Below are 15,184 nucleotides of genomic sequence, written 5' to 3' on the forward strand. Positions count from 1 at the left end.
TGCGCTCTCCTTGCCACTCTCTCGCCTAGAGGCAATCCCTGCTAACAGGGCTTTGCAAATCTCTACCATACTAGGCTATTTTTCCTTCCAAAATGAAGTCACATTCTACAGACTGCTCCCCGATGGCTTTGGGTTAAGTGCACATCCTGGTCCCGCCAGTCAGACTGCCCACAAAAAAGGTGCCGGTGAATCAATGCCCTGAGGTCTGCCTGCTCGCAGAAGGCTTCAGGAGCTTCCTTAGCAGGTTTGGATCCTTGCAGTCTCCCTGACACCGACCAGGCTGCACATGGGTTCCATCAGGCTGAGTCTGGAAGTGGTGAGGTCTCCCAGGTGCCTGCCACCTTGGGGACCTGCTGAGTGGCCAGCCAGCCCTGTCCCACATGGGGCCTCCTCAAATTGTAACCAGAGCAGCAGTCGCTCAGGATCAATAGTGATGGATTTTGTGACTGTCCTCCCTTCTGCCCACCCCGCCCCAGTTACACACCGTCTCTGGAGCCCTGGGTGCCAGGGCCTGAACCAGGCTATGCTGTGACAGGGCTAAGTGCCACCTGACCCTGGGGGGGGGGGTGACACCAACCTGTGCCTGACCACCCTGCCACAGGACAGACTCGTGGAGCTGGAAAAGCCACCGTGGTGTTCCCAAAACAAAAGGGATGTGTGTGCACGTGCTCTCCATTGAAAGAGAGAAGTATGGGGTACCAGGGTGGCTCAGTAGGTTAAGCCTCTGCCTTTAGCTCAGGTCATGACCACACGGTCCTGGGATTGAGCCCTGCATCGGGCTCTCTGCTTTTCGGGGAGCCTGCTTCCCTCTCTCTCTCTGCCTGCCTCTCTGCCTGCTTGTGATCTCTCTCTCTCTCTGTCAAATAAGTAAGTAAAATCTTTCAAAAAAAAATAATAAAAAAAAAAGACAGAAGTCAAGTCGAGATGCTTGACAATCAAATGCTGTGTGTGAATCTCACCCAGGTTTTGGTTTAAAAAGGAAAAAAACAATAACAAACAATCTTTTAAAACCTATAGCCAACAGTCTTGAGACGCTAGAGAAACATGAACACAGAGAGGATATTTAGATGATGAGAATTTTCGTTGAATTTTCTAGTTGTATCATTGTGCCTGTGTTATATAGGACCATGTCTTTCCTTCAGAAGATGGCCTCTGAAGTGTTCAGGAGTGAAGAGTATCTGATGCCTGCAACTACTTCTAGATGGTTCTTCAGGAACAGGTAAGTAGCTAGCTAGATGGAATACACGTAAAGGCCCTACACGTGGCCTGCATGCGATCATTTTGCATCCAAGCCCTCACTGCATGATTTTGTCACCATTTTTGTACGTCTGGAAATGATCTAATAAAATAGGAGTGGGAGAAGCTACTGGAAAGAAACTGCAGGAGGATGCTCTATTGTGCAGGGAGAGCCTGCAGGGGAGAGGGGTGGCAGGGGAGGCAGAGGCAGGCACACCTTGTTCCTGCCGGAGTTGCTGGCCCCGAGGACCAGCAGTACCTACCTCAGGGCTGCAGACCTGCCCATGGCCGCTCGGCACAGCGAGATCTGCTCCATCCTATTCTGCAGTTCCTGGCTTCTCGCGCGCTTGCCCTGGATGATCTGGTCTCGCTTCTCTTCCTCCTCTCGCCGCTGGCTCTCCTTGAGCAGGGCCAGCCGCTCTCGAAGCTCCACCACAGACATCTCCCCTTCCAGGCCATACCCAGGGATCTGCGGGGTGAAGAGGAGAACCGAAACGGGGTTCCAGGCCCATGCCCAGACTACACAGCCATCTCCTGTGCCCTGACCAGTCCCCTGCCCTGGCGCTGGGGCCCCTCCCCCATGTTCCATCAGTCTGGCCCCTGTGCCTAGGAGACCTCTTCCCTCTGCCCAGTAGCAGCTGTGTAACATGTCTGCCACTCAGCCTCTCCAGCCTGGGCCCCCTCTTGTGACTGCACAGCTCAGCTGAGTGCCCTGAAGGCCCCACTGTTGTGGGAGGGCCCAAACGGAGCTCACTGCCTCTCCCCAAGCTCACTGCTGTCTCCACAAGCCAGATCCTGGGGGCCTGAGCAGAGTGCCCTCTGGACTTCCCATGTGCCCCGGGATCAAGCCGGATTCACAGACCAGCAGCCGTGGCCCTTCCGGGCCTGCTCCCCCATCACCAGATGCCAGCCTGGCCTCTTCCGGTGCCTCTCACACAGGCTTCTGGGCCCCAGTGCTCTCTTCTCAGCCTCCCCGCCTCCAGCCTTTGTGCACCTGCACTCCCCTACTTTGCGCTTTCCACCTGGACCAGGGAGTCCTGGGACCTCCTTCAACAGGAAGCTCGTCTTGTGAAGCCTAACTTGCCCACTCCCAGGGCCCCTGGCCTCTGGTTGCCAGAGGTTGCAGAGGTCTCGCTTACAGGACCATGAACCCTTGGGCCCGCCCTAGGCAGGGCAACCATAGCATTCAGTGCCAGGTGCACTGCAGCTCACGACCTGACCCCCATTGGTCTTGGTGGGACTTGTGGACACGCCCTCCCATGGCCATGCCAGGCCCAGCAGGACATGGGGAGGCTCTGCTAAGACCTGCCCTGTCCTCACCTGGGTCAGGTCCACAAGCTTTCCCTTGCGCATAGGCTGGGTCTCCAGGGCTCGAAGTTGGGAGATGAGCTCACAGCGCCGCTTCCGCTCCTCCTTGGCTGTCTCTGCACTGCGCTGCAGCAGCTCCCGGCTCTCCTCCATCACCTCCTGAACTTTGGGGCCAAGCAGGGTGCCAAGGGGGTCAGAGGGGGGTTGCCCCACCACAGCCTTCCCTGGAGGGCAGCGAGGCTCTCACCAACCACGGTGTCTCCCCTGGGGCTGGAAGCCGGCTGGGGGTTGCAGAGCTGGGCACAGCCTTGTGGTACCTCACCCCCTGCCATACCTGTCTGCCTCCGGTCCTTCAGGAGCTTCATCTGCACCAGCTTGATGTTCTTCTGCGCCTCTGTCACCTGCTCCACCAGCTCCTTCATGGACTTTTCCTCCTGGAGGCGCCTCTCAGCGCACTGCTGCAGCAGCTCCGCCGTCTGCTCAGACAACCAACCCAGCACGGTCAGAGCCAGAGGTGCCCCCTGGAGCAGGCCTGTGTCTCCTGCTCTGTCCCTGCCCCAGGAACAGCATGAGGCCTGGGGAACAGAACCAGCCCCTGACCCCCAGTCACCTTGGAACCTGAATCTAAGCTCCTCAGCTCCTGGGAGTCCCCTGGAGGTCAGGGGAGTTTCTACCTCATCTCCTCCCTTCCTCCACTGTGGTTCTGGGGAAACCAAGTCAGAGCCACTGGGTTTGCCCCAAAGCCCACCCACCCCTGGATGCCAGGTGAGAGAGGTGGGTTCTCATTGGTTGGAAGCCCTGGGGAACACGGGACTTGCCAGCCCTCCGGGCAGCCTCAGGCTCCTGTCTTATGAGGCCCCAGGCATGTCCTGTTGGTCATTCCACTCTCCTCTTTCTCACAGTGCCTCATTAGGGCAGAGTCTTAAAAAACGGGACAGGGGGCGGTTTTGCCACTTGGATGCACATGACTGGCACCCTCCTGTGTGTCCAGGGACTTCTCGCCTTTTTGGCTCCATTCTGTATTCATTTGCCTTGCACTGTGGTCTCCTGGACTGTAGCTAGATTATTTTTGCAGCTGTATGTTTTGGGGACTATATCACAAAGCTTTCATCCATTCTACTGTGGATGGACATTCAGATTGCTTCTGGCTTGGTGCTATGGTGAATAATTCAGAACACTGTTTTTAGTCCTTAAGACACTGCAAGGCACAGCATGGGGTTTACACCTCCCGTCACTGGCCCAGGGCGGCCATGGGAGCGAACCAACTCCCAGCTCCAGCTGCCTGTGCAATGGGGAGCTAGCTCATCTTTAGCCGCACAGTAAGATGGAGTCAGCCTGCAGGCAGCTTGGACTTCAGGCTTAGAGATGGGGCATGAAGCAATCCTTCTGTAAAACAGTTTGCTGGCATGCTGGCGATTTAGACCATAGAGTTAGAAGTGCTCACACAGCAGAAGGACAGAGGGCAGGCAGAGGGATACAGGAACCCACCTGGAAGAGCTTCCAAAAGCCAAAGCTTGCAGCAAATACTGTCCCATTGGGTGATAACACAAAGTGTAAAACAACTATGCATGAGTCCCCACCGAAAGAAGTAATCAAATGAATAAGTAAGTGAGGGAGAGGAGAGGAGTCCTCCGTGCAGAGAAATTCTCTGTAGGCATCGCTTTCTGAGTGTGGGCTTTGCTTACAGACCCCCTTCTGTGGAGTATCGAATGGTGGGGGAGATAATGGCAGCGGAGAGAACTGGCAGGCACGACCTTGACTAGGGGACCAAGGTCAACATCCCAGTGATGAGTCCGATGAAAGCAGATGCCCTTGAGAGCATGTGATAAGAAGAGTACTTTGCTCCTGCAGTCTTGCTTCCAAAACCCACCGCCCCAGTCTCACCATGAGAACATCAGACATATTCCCACCAAGGGGCAGTCCACAGAATATCGGACCAGCTCTCCTCCAAACTGTCAAGGTCATCAAAAACAAGATAAGTATTAGAAACCGTCACAGCCAAGAAGAGTCTGAGACATGACCTTTAGATGTAATGTGGGGTCCTGGGATAAGTAAAGGGCATTTGTGAGGGGGGAAATGAGCTGAAATCTTAAGGAAGTGTGGAGTTTAGTGAAGAGTCATGTACCAGTGTTGGTTACTTAGCTGTGACAAATATCCCATGGTGCATTAGGCCAGTGTCCCCCCACAGTTCACATCTACCTGGAACCTCAGAATGTGATCTTATGTCCAAGTAGGTGAGGATGCAAGGATTCAAGGAAGGACCCTCCCCGAGGAGCTTAGCAGAGAGCGTGGCCCCACTGTCACCTTGCTTGACCTTGGGCCTGGGGCCTCTGGAACTGTGATCTGAACCCTCCACACCGTGGGGCTTTGTTGTGGCAACCCTGGAGACCTGGTGTGGTGTTGGAAGATGTCACTAGCAGGACAGCTGGGTGGGAGGACACGGGAACACCCTGCACTATCTTGGCAACTTTTCTGTAACTCTTAAAACTTTTCCAAAATAAAAAGTGTATTTTTAAAAGTGCTTTCAAAAACTTGGTAATAAGTGGGAAAATGCTTGTGTGGAAATAGGAGACGAAAAGAGGCAGGCTACTGAAATCTGTGAGGGGTCTTACATCATGTGAGTAAACTATGGACAAAGACTGAGAGAACTATGGGCGAGGAGGCCTGCCCAGCAGGGTCCCCAGGCCCCCAGCTGAACCGCATCTCGGGGATAGTACAGACACAGCTGGGAGCGAGGAGAAGAAGCAGTGTGTCCCAGCTTTCCCTGCAACAAGAGGGTGGGCAGCATAGGACCAAGCACAAGACCGAAGCTTGGGAGGAAGGACAAAAGAACACAAGGTACTCATATAACTCAATAACAACAACAAAAAAAAGCCAAATACCCTGACTAAAAAATGGGCAGAGAACGTGAACATGCTCACCTGTCAGGACGGCTGTCATAACACAGTCAAAGACAGCAAGCACTGGGGAGAATGCGGAGGAAAGGGGACCCTTGGGCCCTTCGGTGGGGGTGCAAATGGGTGCAGCCATTACAGAAAACAGTATTTTAATTTTTCCTCAAAAAATTAAAAATAGAATTACCCAGTTAAAAAAAAAGAGACAAGAGAGTCCGGGGGGAGGGAGAGAAAATCTGAAGCAGACGCCGCGCTGAGCCACAGAGCCCGACATGGGGCTTGATCTCACCATGCTGAGTTAGTGACCTGAGCTGAAATCAAGAGTCGGATGCTTCACTGACTGAGCCCCCGCCCGCCCCCCCCCCGGCGCCCCTGTCCCATCACACACCTTAAACACATGAGTCTCACTCATCAATCACGTCTCAGTAAAGCTGTGAGAAAATGGACAAAACCCACAAAGAGCTGGTTCACAGAAGTCACAGAAATGGGTGTTAATACATGAAAACATGCTCAGCCCCACACCTCACAAATGACAGGCATGTCAGCCCTGCATCGAGATGCCATGTCGCAGCCACGGGTTCAGGACACATCTCTGACGTCAGTACAGTGTACTGGTCCTGGGGGCCCAGCCCCTCGCACACCACCTGCAGCTGGTGATGCGGCCTCTCTGATGAGACCACGTGGCCCGGACAATGTGGACACGGCCACACAGTAAAAGCCCTGTGTTCCCTTATTTCCTGACTTAGCAACATCCCCTCGGGTTCACCTTGAGGGTCTCCCTCCTCTGACCCCAGAAGCTTGCTCGGAGGCCACACTGATGCCGTGTGGAAGGGAAGAAGGAGGGAAGAAGTGTGTGTGGGCAAGGGAACACATTCACTTCGAAGGGATCACAAGAGATTGTCCAGAAATTAAGGGAAATAAGCTGAGGGAGTAGGTAGAAATGGGTGCTGAAGAAGGGACGTTTCTCTGAGTCTATTGCTCATACCATTTTGACTTCGTATTTGCAAAAAAGGAAACTAAAAAGGAAAGAGAAGCAAACCCTGACATCTAACAGAAACAGACACAGACAAGTTCATCAAAAAGACGTTCAGGTGACGGCAGGTCAGACACATGTCTGAGGATGCGGGAATGAGTCAGGCCACGGAGCCCACGCCACTCTGAGGCCATCTGTAAGGAACAGGCTATCGGGGAAACACAGGTGGGGGCCCCCACCGAGGCGGCCTGTCCAAGCAGGAGAATGACCCCAGATCAATACGTCTACAGCTTCTGACATGGTATCATGGAGGTCCACAGACCCTCCTATGAGAAAGGACCCCAGATGCCAAAGTGCCACGTGTTGGCTTTCCAGAAGTTTCTGCCAGAACTTCAGGTCTTCCTTCAGTGTGGATGTGAGGGCCAAGTGACTCTGCTGGTGGGGGTGGAGGTGTCTGGGCCAGCAGAGCTGGCCTGACAGTGTACTCAGAGAGCCTGGTGGTGTCTCGGTGGAAGGGACAAACCACACATATGATGGGGCTTGGGAAAAAATGACCCAGGGTGGGCCTGCAGGTGCAACCCCAGGAGCGGCCAGGACCCCAGCTCTGGACAGCCCACCAGCTTCTGGGAGTCAGACAGGCCTGCCAGCCGGCCCCAGGTCCCCAGTGACCCCCGCAAGGCTGAGTCACCTCCTCCTTCTTCTGGTTGGCCTTCTGCTTGTTCTCCTGCATGACATGCTGCCGGGCCAGGATGGCCTCCTCACGGCTCAGCTTCCCCAGCAGCCGCCGGCATTCGCCCGCAGTCAGCTCCTCTTCCCGGTCCTTCGCCTGCATCTTCTTCTGCCACTCGAGGAACTCAGAGAAGTCCCCGGCCCCATCCACAAGCTGATCCACCCTGGGGAAAGAGGGAAAGAGGTGGGGCTTGGGTCCCCCCCGCCAGGTCAGGACGTGGGCTGGCTACCACCAGGATACCACGGGCACCCCTGGGGACAGTGGCCCTCACAGGTGCGGGGCACTCTTCACCCAGCACCCACCACATCACCGACCCGCCCGCTGTCCACCTGTCCCTGTCCTGTGCATCCAGCCTTCAGCCACTTGTTTGTCTACTCACCGGACTGTTGACCTTCCCCTCATCCACCTGTCCGTCTGTCGGCCACCCCCCGTCCACCCGTCTGTCTGTCAGCCATCCCTCTGTCCACTTGTCTATCCTCTCATCCATCTGGGTGACCCCCCAAACTCCCACCCACAGCCCAGCCCATGAGGTAAGCACAGGGGGTCTGCTGTGCTGGTGGTCTGTGGTGGGAGAGGGCATCAGGTTGGGGTCTGAGAAGGAGGTGTCTCATGAGAGAGGTTTGGGCTGGGCTAGCTTTCTGCTAAGTCCCCTTCTGTCCCATCCATCTCCCTCACTGAGATGGATTCTCTTCCTTGGATACAGCTGTGACCCCAACACCAGCTGGCTTGCGGACCCCACCAAAGCACCACTGCTGCTGGGCCCCGTTTTCTCCCAGAAGAGCCCTGCCCTGCCCCCTCCTCTGCAGGGGGGTGAGGAGGGGCCGCCCCCACCTCTGCAGCTCTTTCTCCACCTGCTGCTGGTACAGAGACCCTTCTCGGAGGATGGCAGCCGTGTTCAGCTTGACCGGGACCTCACTGGGCTGCAGGAGAGAGGACGGTGAGGGGAGACTTGGGGCAGCAAGCGCCCCCTTGCCCTCTACACTTGCCCTTGCCTCCGAGCCCCTGGGCACAAAACAGGCCAGGAGGTGGATGTCCAGGGACTGGGGACCAGTGCCCGTGCCCACCTGGACCAATCAGGAGCACCCCTCACCTTGTAGAAGGTCAGCTTTGAGGTCTTCATGATTTGGGGCATGAGCTGGAGCTGCAGCTTCTTCTTAGAGGCCTGGAGAAGTCAGCACCTGGTATTTGTGCCTGCCATGGGCCCTTAAATGCACCATGGTCAGGTGATGGGCCCAGCACTCCGGGAGGGCCAGCACTCTCCTCTCTGTCCCAAGTCCAGCTGCCCACCATGTGTTCCCAGCCCGCCCAGGCATGTGTCCCTCAGGGCAGCCCCTCTGTCCTCCAGTGCCCTCTCCAGCCTCTCTAGGGTGTTGGACCTCCCAGATGAGGACAGGGAAAGAGTGGGCCTGTCAGGCCTGGGGGCAGCGGTTCCCAGTCAGGGGAGCTTGGCCCCCAGGCCTCGGGACCCATCCCCCCAGCTGCTCCCCGGGGCTGGCTTCCACGACCTTTCCTGGCAGCCCCCCAAGTTTGCTCTCCACCTGCTGTAGCTGCTCTCTGGCCTCCCAGGACGGGCTCCATAGCCCCAGTGTGCAGAGCCATGGGTCAAAGGGCACCCCCTGGGAATACAGCTATCACCCCACTCTCCTGCCTGCCCCAGGTGCTTATGGGGACCACAGCACCTCTGTGTGGCTCAGCGGGCATGGGGGTCGGGGTGCACGGTGAGGAGGGCAGGGAGGGCCCAGCTCCTAGCAGCCACCAAGAACAGGTCTTCCTTGTCCTGCTCCCTTTACTTTTCCCTTATTGACAAACATACCGGGAATTTTGTTATTCTTATAGAAGTAGTAATTACTCAGAATGGAAATCTGGGGACACCCAGAGAGTGCCGAGGACATGCTCCCACTGAGGTCTGGAGGGGTGTCTGTACCTGCACCCTCAGGCTGCCCTCAGCTTGGCTCTGGGATGGGGGAGGAGTGGGAGCAGCACTGTCCCAGCGTCCCAGCCAGGAGTAGGGCAGAGCCCCCGGGAGCACCGTCCCATTCCCAGCCCTGGGGAGCACTTTCCCAGCCATGTGGGGAGCACTTTCCCAGCCATGTGGGGAGCCTGCCCCTCTGTGAACTGCTGGAAGGGCTAAAGGAGGGGTTCACGGTGCTCCTCACTGATAGGGCATGGGGAGCAATGTTCTCGTGCCACCGTAAAGACTGACCCAGAGTGTGCAGGGCTGGGGGTTACCTGCATCGGAGGCTCCCCCTGCGACCGGGGCACCGCACACCGCATCTCTTCAATGTTCGCCTGCAGCAGCAGCTCCTGCAAACAGCCCCATGTGGCTCTGGTCCCAGTGGCCACCAGTCAGAAGGGACGAGGGCACTCTCCCTCCACCTTCACCTCCCCAACCCTCTGTACAGACCACCCCCCAGAGGGCTCTAGGAAGGCAGGTCTCAGGGCAGGCTCCTCACCTCTGCCTTCCAGCGATTAAACCTCTTGGCCATCTCCAACAGCTGCTGCTCCTTGGGCGGCTGGTAGGTGCTCCTGGGGACCTGGTGGGATGGCGGGAGAGGAGCCAGAGGTCAGCGGCTAGTCTTGAGGGGAGCGTAGAGGTGCCAGGCCACGACCAGCTGGCTACGGGTGCGGGAGGGGCAGGGCTAGAAGGGAAGCTGCTGAGCTCTGATTGGGATTCCCTGGGTGCTGGTGAGGGGAAGGAGGGAATGGAAGGAAGTCAGGCCTGCAGCAAGAAGGAAGGTGGCTGAGCCTAGAGCCCAGGCCCAGGAGACAATGGAGGAGCAGGCAGGTGACTGGGTGGCCAGGGGACAAGGGAGGAGGCCGGGAGGGGCAGTTGAGGCTAGGAGAGTGTCACAGAGCCCAGGAAAGTGAGTGTCCTGGAGCCCAGGGAAGGGAAGGGAAAGGACCTGAGAAATCTCCATTGGGTCTGGTCACAGGGAACCTCACCAGCCTGCAGGGGGCAATGTCCATGGGGGGTGGGGCAGGGACAGCCCAGAAAGCCCCTAAGCTCCAGACCCTCACTCCTGGCCCTCTGCCCTGTGTGTCTATCGAGCATCCAACTACTGGAGGGACCTGACCCAGGTGAGGGGTTTACAGAAAGCTTCTCTGCGCAGACAAGCTGCATTGACCTAAGGGTGGTGGAAGTGGGCTGGGATTCTGGGGTCCCCCAGCACTACCCCCTTACCCTCCACACAGTCCTCAACTCTGTGAGGAAGCCAGATTTGTTCCAGGAAGCCGAGTCACCACAGGTGCTTGGGGCAGGGACCACAGCACCCTGATCAGGGGATAGGCTCAAGGGGAGGCATGCCACTTGAGCGGGTCGTGGAGTTCTTGGCCCTACATGTCCTCTCATGGCCTGGATGGTTCACTACAATGATGGACGTTTGCCCAAAGATAAAGGGAACCCACAGAAGCACAGCTAGAACGCCGATCCAACCAGAGGCAGCCAGTTCTCTGCAGTCTAACCCAGATAGAGCTTTTTCCTGGTATTTGCAATACAAAGCATCCTGACTGGCAGGAGTGTCACCAAGATAGGGAGAGGGAGAAGAGAGGGAGGGGATGAGGTCTAGGCAGAGGGGACAGATGTGCAAAGGTGCTGGGGTGGGGACAGGCCCATCTGACTGGGGTCACACAGATAGATGTTATTGGCCTGGAGAGCACAGAAGAGAATCTGGGGATTCATGCGGCACTGTGTGTGATGTAACGGGGAGGGAGAGGTATCCTGCAACAGGCTGCAAGTCCCCAGTCCAGAGGAGCCTGAGCCCCATGGTCCCCCAGTCTCATTTCACGTCCCTGACCAGACCTCAGTATGTGGAGCCCAGGAATCTACTGGGCAGGCTCTGGATTGGCAGGAGGGGTCATCAAACACTCTTAATCTGGATCAGAGTGCCCTCAGCCCTGGGGAGAGCCAGCCAGCCCCTGGCTCACAGCCTGTGCCCACAGCAAACGCCTGCACTTACTGGTTTTGATTTGGCCACAACAGGAACTGGCTCCGGGACCGGAATGGCGCGGGGCCTGGGGACAGTCAGGTTGAACTCCTTGGGCTCTGTGACCCTGGCCTTGGTCTTTGAAAGAGGGAGCTGATTGGCCATCACTTCCTCCAGCTGGTGGATCAGCTCCTGGACCTCTGGCTGCCATCTTGAAGGCAAAGGTGGGAGCAGCCACTTATGGCCACTTGCAAAGCAGGTCAATGAGGGCGTGGTCCTTGGGATCCAAAGGATGCCCCCAAGCGCCCGGAGTCTACCTCGGGGTGGGGTGATAATGGCTCCAACGCTGGCACTGTACCAGCTCCTCCCAGAGTCACACAGCAGGTGGGGAAGCAGGGTCCGCAGCCCTGTGTTCCCAAGCCATGCTGGTGAGTGAGTGAATGGGGAGCTGGGGGGACAGGGCAAGAGTGATCCTCACTGCGAGGGCCCAGCGATCTGAAGGAGAGCAGCAGTGGGGATGTGGAGCTAATCTGGGCCAGCACATGGCCCAGGGGACAGAGGCCAGGGCAAGCTGGAGAGTGCTGGAAAGTTCTTGGAGCTGTGCTGTTGGTGACAGCTGGAGAAGGGTTCCAGGGGTGGGGCGGGGGTGTCCCGGAGCAAGATTTGGGCAGGGCATTGCCCATACCACCAGCCTGGCCTGTGGGGCTCCCATGAGGGCAGGCATCATGCCTTGGATAGCTCCTCCCCCAGCTTGAGGACCGTGGCCCCAGAGGAAGGAAGGGCCTGTCTGAGGGCCAACAGGGAGTGGGGTCTCCCCAGGTCTAGGAACAGTAGGGCTGCATGGGGCTGGGGGCAGGGGGCAGGGTACCCTGGAAGCAGGCTGACTCAGAAGTAGCTCTCAGGCCCTGCAGCCCGAGCACCTGCTGGCAGCCCTGTGGATGGACCGTGAATCCAGCCCAGCTGGGACTGAGGACTCTGAGGCCTTTCTTCTGGGACAGGGTAGCTCCAGGGACACCCCACGGCCCCAGGGCCAGTTTCCTTCCCACAGGACTTCTGCCTCCTCTGGACTATACCTAAGGTGGTCTGCTTGTCAGAAACAGTCTTTCCGGCCCCAAGAAGACAAGGTGGACACCCTCCCAGGCCCTATCAGAAGGGAAGCAATGGGGGGCAGCTTTACCCTGCCCCCCCATGCTGGTCCTTCTGAGGGTCCTGGCCTGCACCTATGAAACCAGCATCTGCCCAAGCCTGTCAGGGTACGTGGGGACAAGCAGTGAGGGTGGCTTTGTGGGGTGGGCTGCAGGGAGGCCCCCAGCGTGGCCCACCTCATCAGGGGGTCGATCCAGTTCTCTCTCACATGGGCGGTCTCATAGATGAGGCTCCATTCATCCTTGATCCATGAGCACAGGTTTAAGGGGTTGAAGAAGAACCCAAGGAACTAAGGGAGAAACAGGAACCACTGGGGGTGGTCCTGGGCTCCAACCCCCCCCATCCTGGACGCCAACCCCCCCATGTCCCCTCCCACAGAAAGCCAGCATCCAGAGGGTGGGTGCAGTTAACATACCATGAGAGGAGACCTAGGCAGGAAGCCCCTTAGGACAGACCCTCTCTCCCCATAACAGAGATGGATGTCTAACCTCTGCCCTCCTCCACTCTGGGGAGCTGCCCCTCACTGTACGGGCTTCTGCACACGGTATCTGGGCATTTGGGGCAGCCCACCCCAGTCTTGTAGCATGCCCCGGCCAAGCAGGGCCCACCCCCGCTGGTGGGGACCCTGTGCTTGAGCCAGCTGCCCAAGACCTGCACGGCCCACCCCCTACTTTTTTTTTTTTTTTTTGCTTAAAGATTTTATTTATTTATTTGACAGAGATAGAGAGAGAGATCACAAGTAAGGAGAGAGGCAGACAGAGAGAGAGGGGGAAGAAGGCTCCCCGCTGAGCAGAGAGCTCCATGAGTGGCTTGATCCCAGGACCCTGAGATCATGACCTGAGCTGAAGGCAGAGGCTTTAACCCACTGAGCCACCCAAGCGCCCCACACCCCCCACTTCTGGAGAGTTCTTGGTGGGGACAGATGGACAGTGGTCTGCCTCCCCCACCCCCACCCCGTTGGCTCCAGAATTCAAGAACGGAGTTGCCCTGTTTTCTGCAGTCTGCTTCTGCTCGCCCAGGGCAGTGATGGTGGTGGGCCCCAGGAGCGAGCTGCCCTCAAGGGATTGAGGATGTGTGCCCTGGGATGGCTCGGACCCCACTGCAGCAGGAATTTCCAGCGGCTGGGGGCTCCTAACGGCTGCTTTCCAGCCACGGCCCTCAAGTGTAACAGTTCTGGTTCTAGAAGGCACAGCACAGTTTAGCTTCTCAGGGGAGGCTGGCCATCTTGGGGAGCTGGAGGCTTTTGTAGAGCTAGCTGGCTGTCGCTTGGGGAGGCCATGGCCCCAGGAGGAGCTGTCTGCCCTGCTGAGATGAAGCTCAGGCCCTAGCCCTCAGTGGAGGGATTGCCACACCCTGCTGGGGGGCTTCTCTGTCGGGGGTCCTCCAAGCTGAAGCCACACTCCAGCTTGGAGGGCCTTGTCTAGTCAGGGGACCACTCCAGACCACTCAAGCCAGGCTCCTCAAAACCAGCTGAAAGGGGAGGCCACATGCTGCAGTCCCCAAGGAGAGCTTCATGTGGACAAGGAAATAGGACGTCTCTGTCTGGTCACTGCTCACTGTACTGTGAGCAGTGGGCCTTAGGGACAGGTCACTTACTGGGGGCAGGCCAGGCAGCACAAGAGTCGTGTGTCGGCATTGGCCTTTGGCTCAGGTTATGATCTCGGGGTCCCAGGATCAAGTACCGCCTGCTTCTCCCTCTGCCTGCTTGTCCCCCTGCTTGTGTGCGCGTGCGCGCTCTCTCTCTCTCAAGTCAAATAAACAAAATCTTAAAAGAACAAGGCGGAGACACAGGTGGGTGGAGAGGTCGCACCTTGTGCATTTTGTCCACGGGCTGGGCCTTCACAATGTCACAGAAGAGCTGAAAGCCAAGCTCCTGCAGCTGGAACATGGCCAGGTAGCAGATCACTAAGGAGACAGGGCTGGTGAGCGTGGGGCCAATCCTGGGGGGTCCTCCCCCCGCCCCCCTAGCACTGGATCTTGGGGGAGTCAGCCAGAGGCCAGGACCTGACAGGTGCACACAGGCCCCAGGCCCCACCACTGTCAGGGCGGCCGCTCCACCTGGCAGCCCGGGAAAATGACAGGATGACAGGATTGCAAAAATGAGGTCATGTCATACTGATGAGCGTCCCGCGGTGTCCGCCCCACTTCCACACACATTAACTCCTCTGATGAGTTCTCAGAAATGCCTGAAGGCTCCCGGGTAGAAGTAAAATCATTTTGGATTTTTGTTTGTTAATTCTGAGAGACCAAGTAGCCTCAAACCAACAGGAACTTGAACTCCCTAGGCCAGGTGAGGGCCGTCCGAGGGACTGTTGGTTACACAAACGGGTAGGTCGGCCAGCGATGCACAGTGGATTCGAGCGGAGTGTCGTGGGTGTGGGCGGGGCCTAGGAGCCAACTCCAGAACTGACCTCTTGCCACCAAGCTCAGCCCCCCAGCAACCCTCAGTCCCCATGCCCTGTCCCCCGGGACAGGAGCCCTGTGCTCTTCAGTAGGCCTGGAGTCTGTATCCGTGTCTGTCAGGTGGACCCTGGCCTGTGCACTCACGGGCATCCCTGAGGACCCAGTGAGTTGAGGGCCCATGGGAGACGCCAGAAAGCAGGAGTGCCTTGGAAACAGCAGGAACCTGAGGAGGGTCCGTGCACTCCAACTTCCCCAGGTCATCACTGCTGCTGCAAGTCTGGGGCCCTTGTCACAAGGGCTGTAGGCCTGGCCCGCAGGGACACCTACCCTGGAAGAGGCTGTAGTCGGCCCGTGGGCACAACCAGCCGGCCCGCACGTAAAAGGCGTCCACCACCACGGCCATCAGCTTCCGGTACTCGAGGCACCCAGACAGCAGCTCCAAAATGAATGCCTGCTTCTGGGGGCTCAGAGTCTAGGAGAGAAATAGCAGGAGGGGGCCATGGGCCAGGGCCAGGAGCCCCTCCATGCAGGGGAAGAGCTCAGCCAGGGTACCGCCCCCATAGCTGCCGGC

General features: G+C 57.7%; 1 protein-coding gene across 5 annotated transcripts in view; it reads right to left on the reverse strand.

Annotated features, from left to right (window-relative positions):
* Positions 1–15,184, reverse strand: part of CFAP99 (cilia and flagella associated protein 99) — a 35,623-nt gene that overhangs the window by 2,876 nt on the left and 17,563 nt on the right. For 3 of the 5 annotated variants that reach the window (XR_014310721.1, XR_014310722.1, XM_082727084.1), the window contains exons 3-14: positions 14,941–15,085; positions 14,021–14,115; positions 12,387–12,499; positions 11,098–11,275; positions 9,595–9,675; positions 9,371–9,445; positions 8,232–8,303; positions 7,973–8,061; positions 7,100–7,304; positions 2,879–3,020; positions 2,557–2,708; positions 1,500–1,705 (exon numbers count right to left, since the gene is read on the reverse strand). Coding sequence is in view for 3 of the 5 variants with exons in the window: in XM_082727084.1 (XP_082583210.1) it covers positions 1,500–1,705; positions 2,557–2,708; positions 2,879–3,020; positions 7,100–7,304; positions 7,973–8,061; positions 8,232–8,303; positions 9,371–9,445; positions 9,595–9,675; positions 11,098–11,275; positions 12,387–12,499; positions 14,021–14,115; positions 14,941–15,085 (1,553 nt within the window). In the remaining 2 variants the exon portion in view is untranslated. The remainder of the gene's footprint in view (positions 1–1,499; positions 1,706–2,556; positions 2,709–2,878; positions 3,021–7,099; positions 7,305–7,972; positions 8,062–8,231; positions 8,304–9,370; positions 9,446–9,594; positions 9,676–11,097; positions 11,276–12,386; positions 12,500–14,020; positions 14,116–14,940; positions 15,086–15,184) is intronic. The other 2 variants (XM_082727085.1, XM_082727086.1) reach the window with 2 other exon arrangements.

Source organism: Mustela nivalis (assembly GCF_964662115.1).
Source record: "Mustela nivalis genome assembly, chromosome: 4".
In the NCBI taxonomy this organism is placed as follows: Eukaryota; Metazoa; Chordata; class Mammalia; order Carnivora; family Mustelidae; genus Mustela; species Mustela nivalis.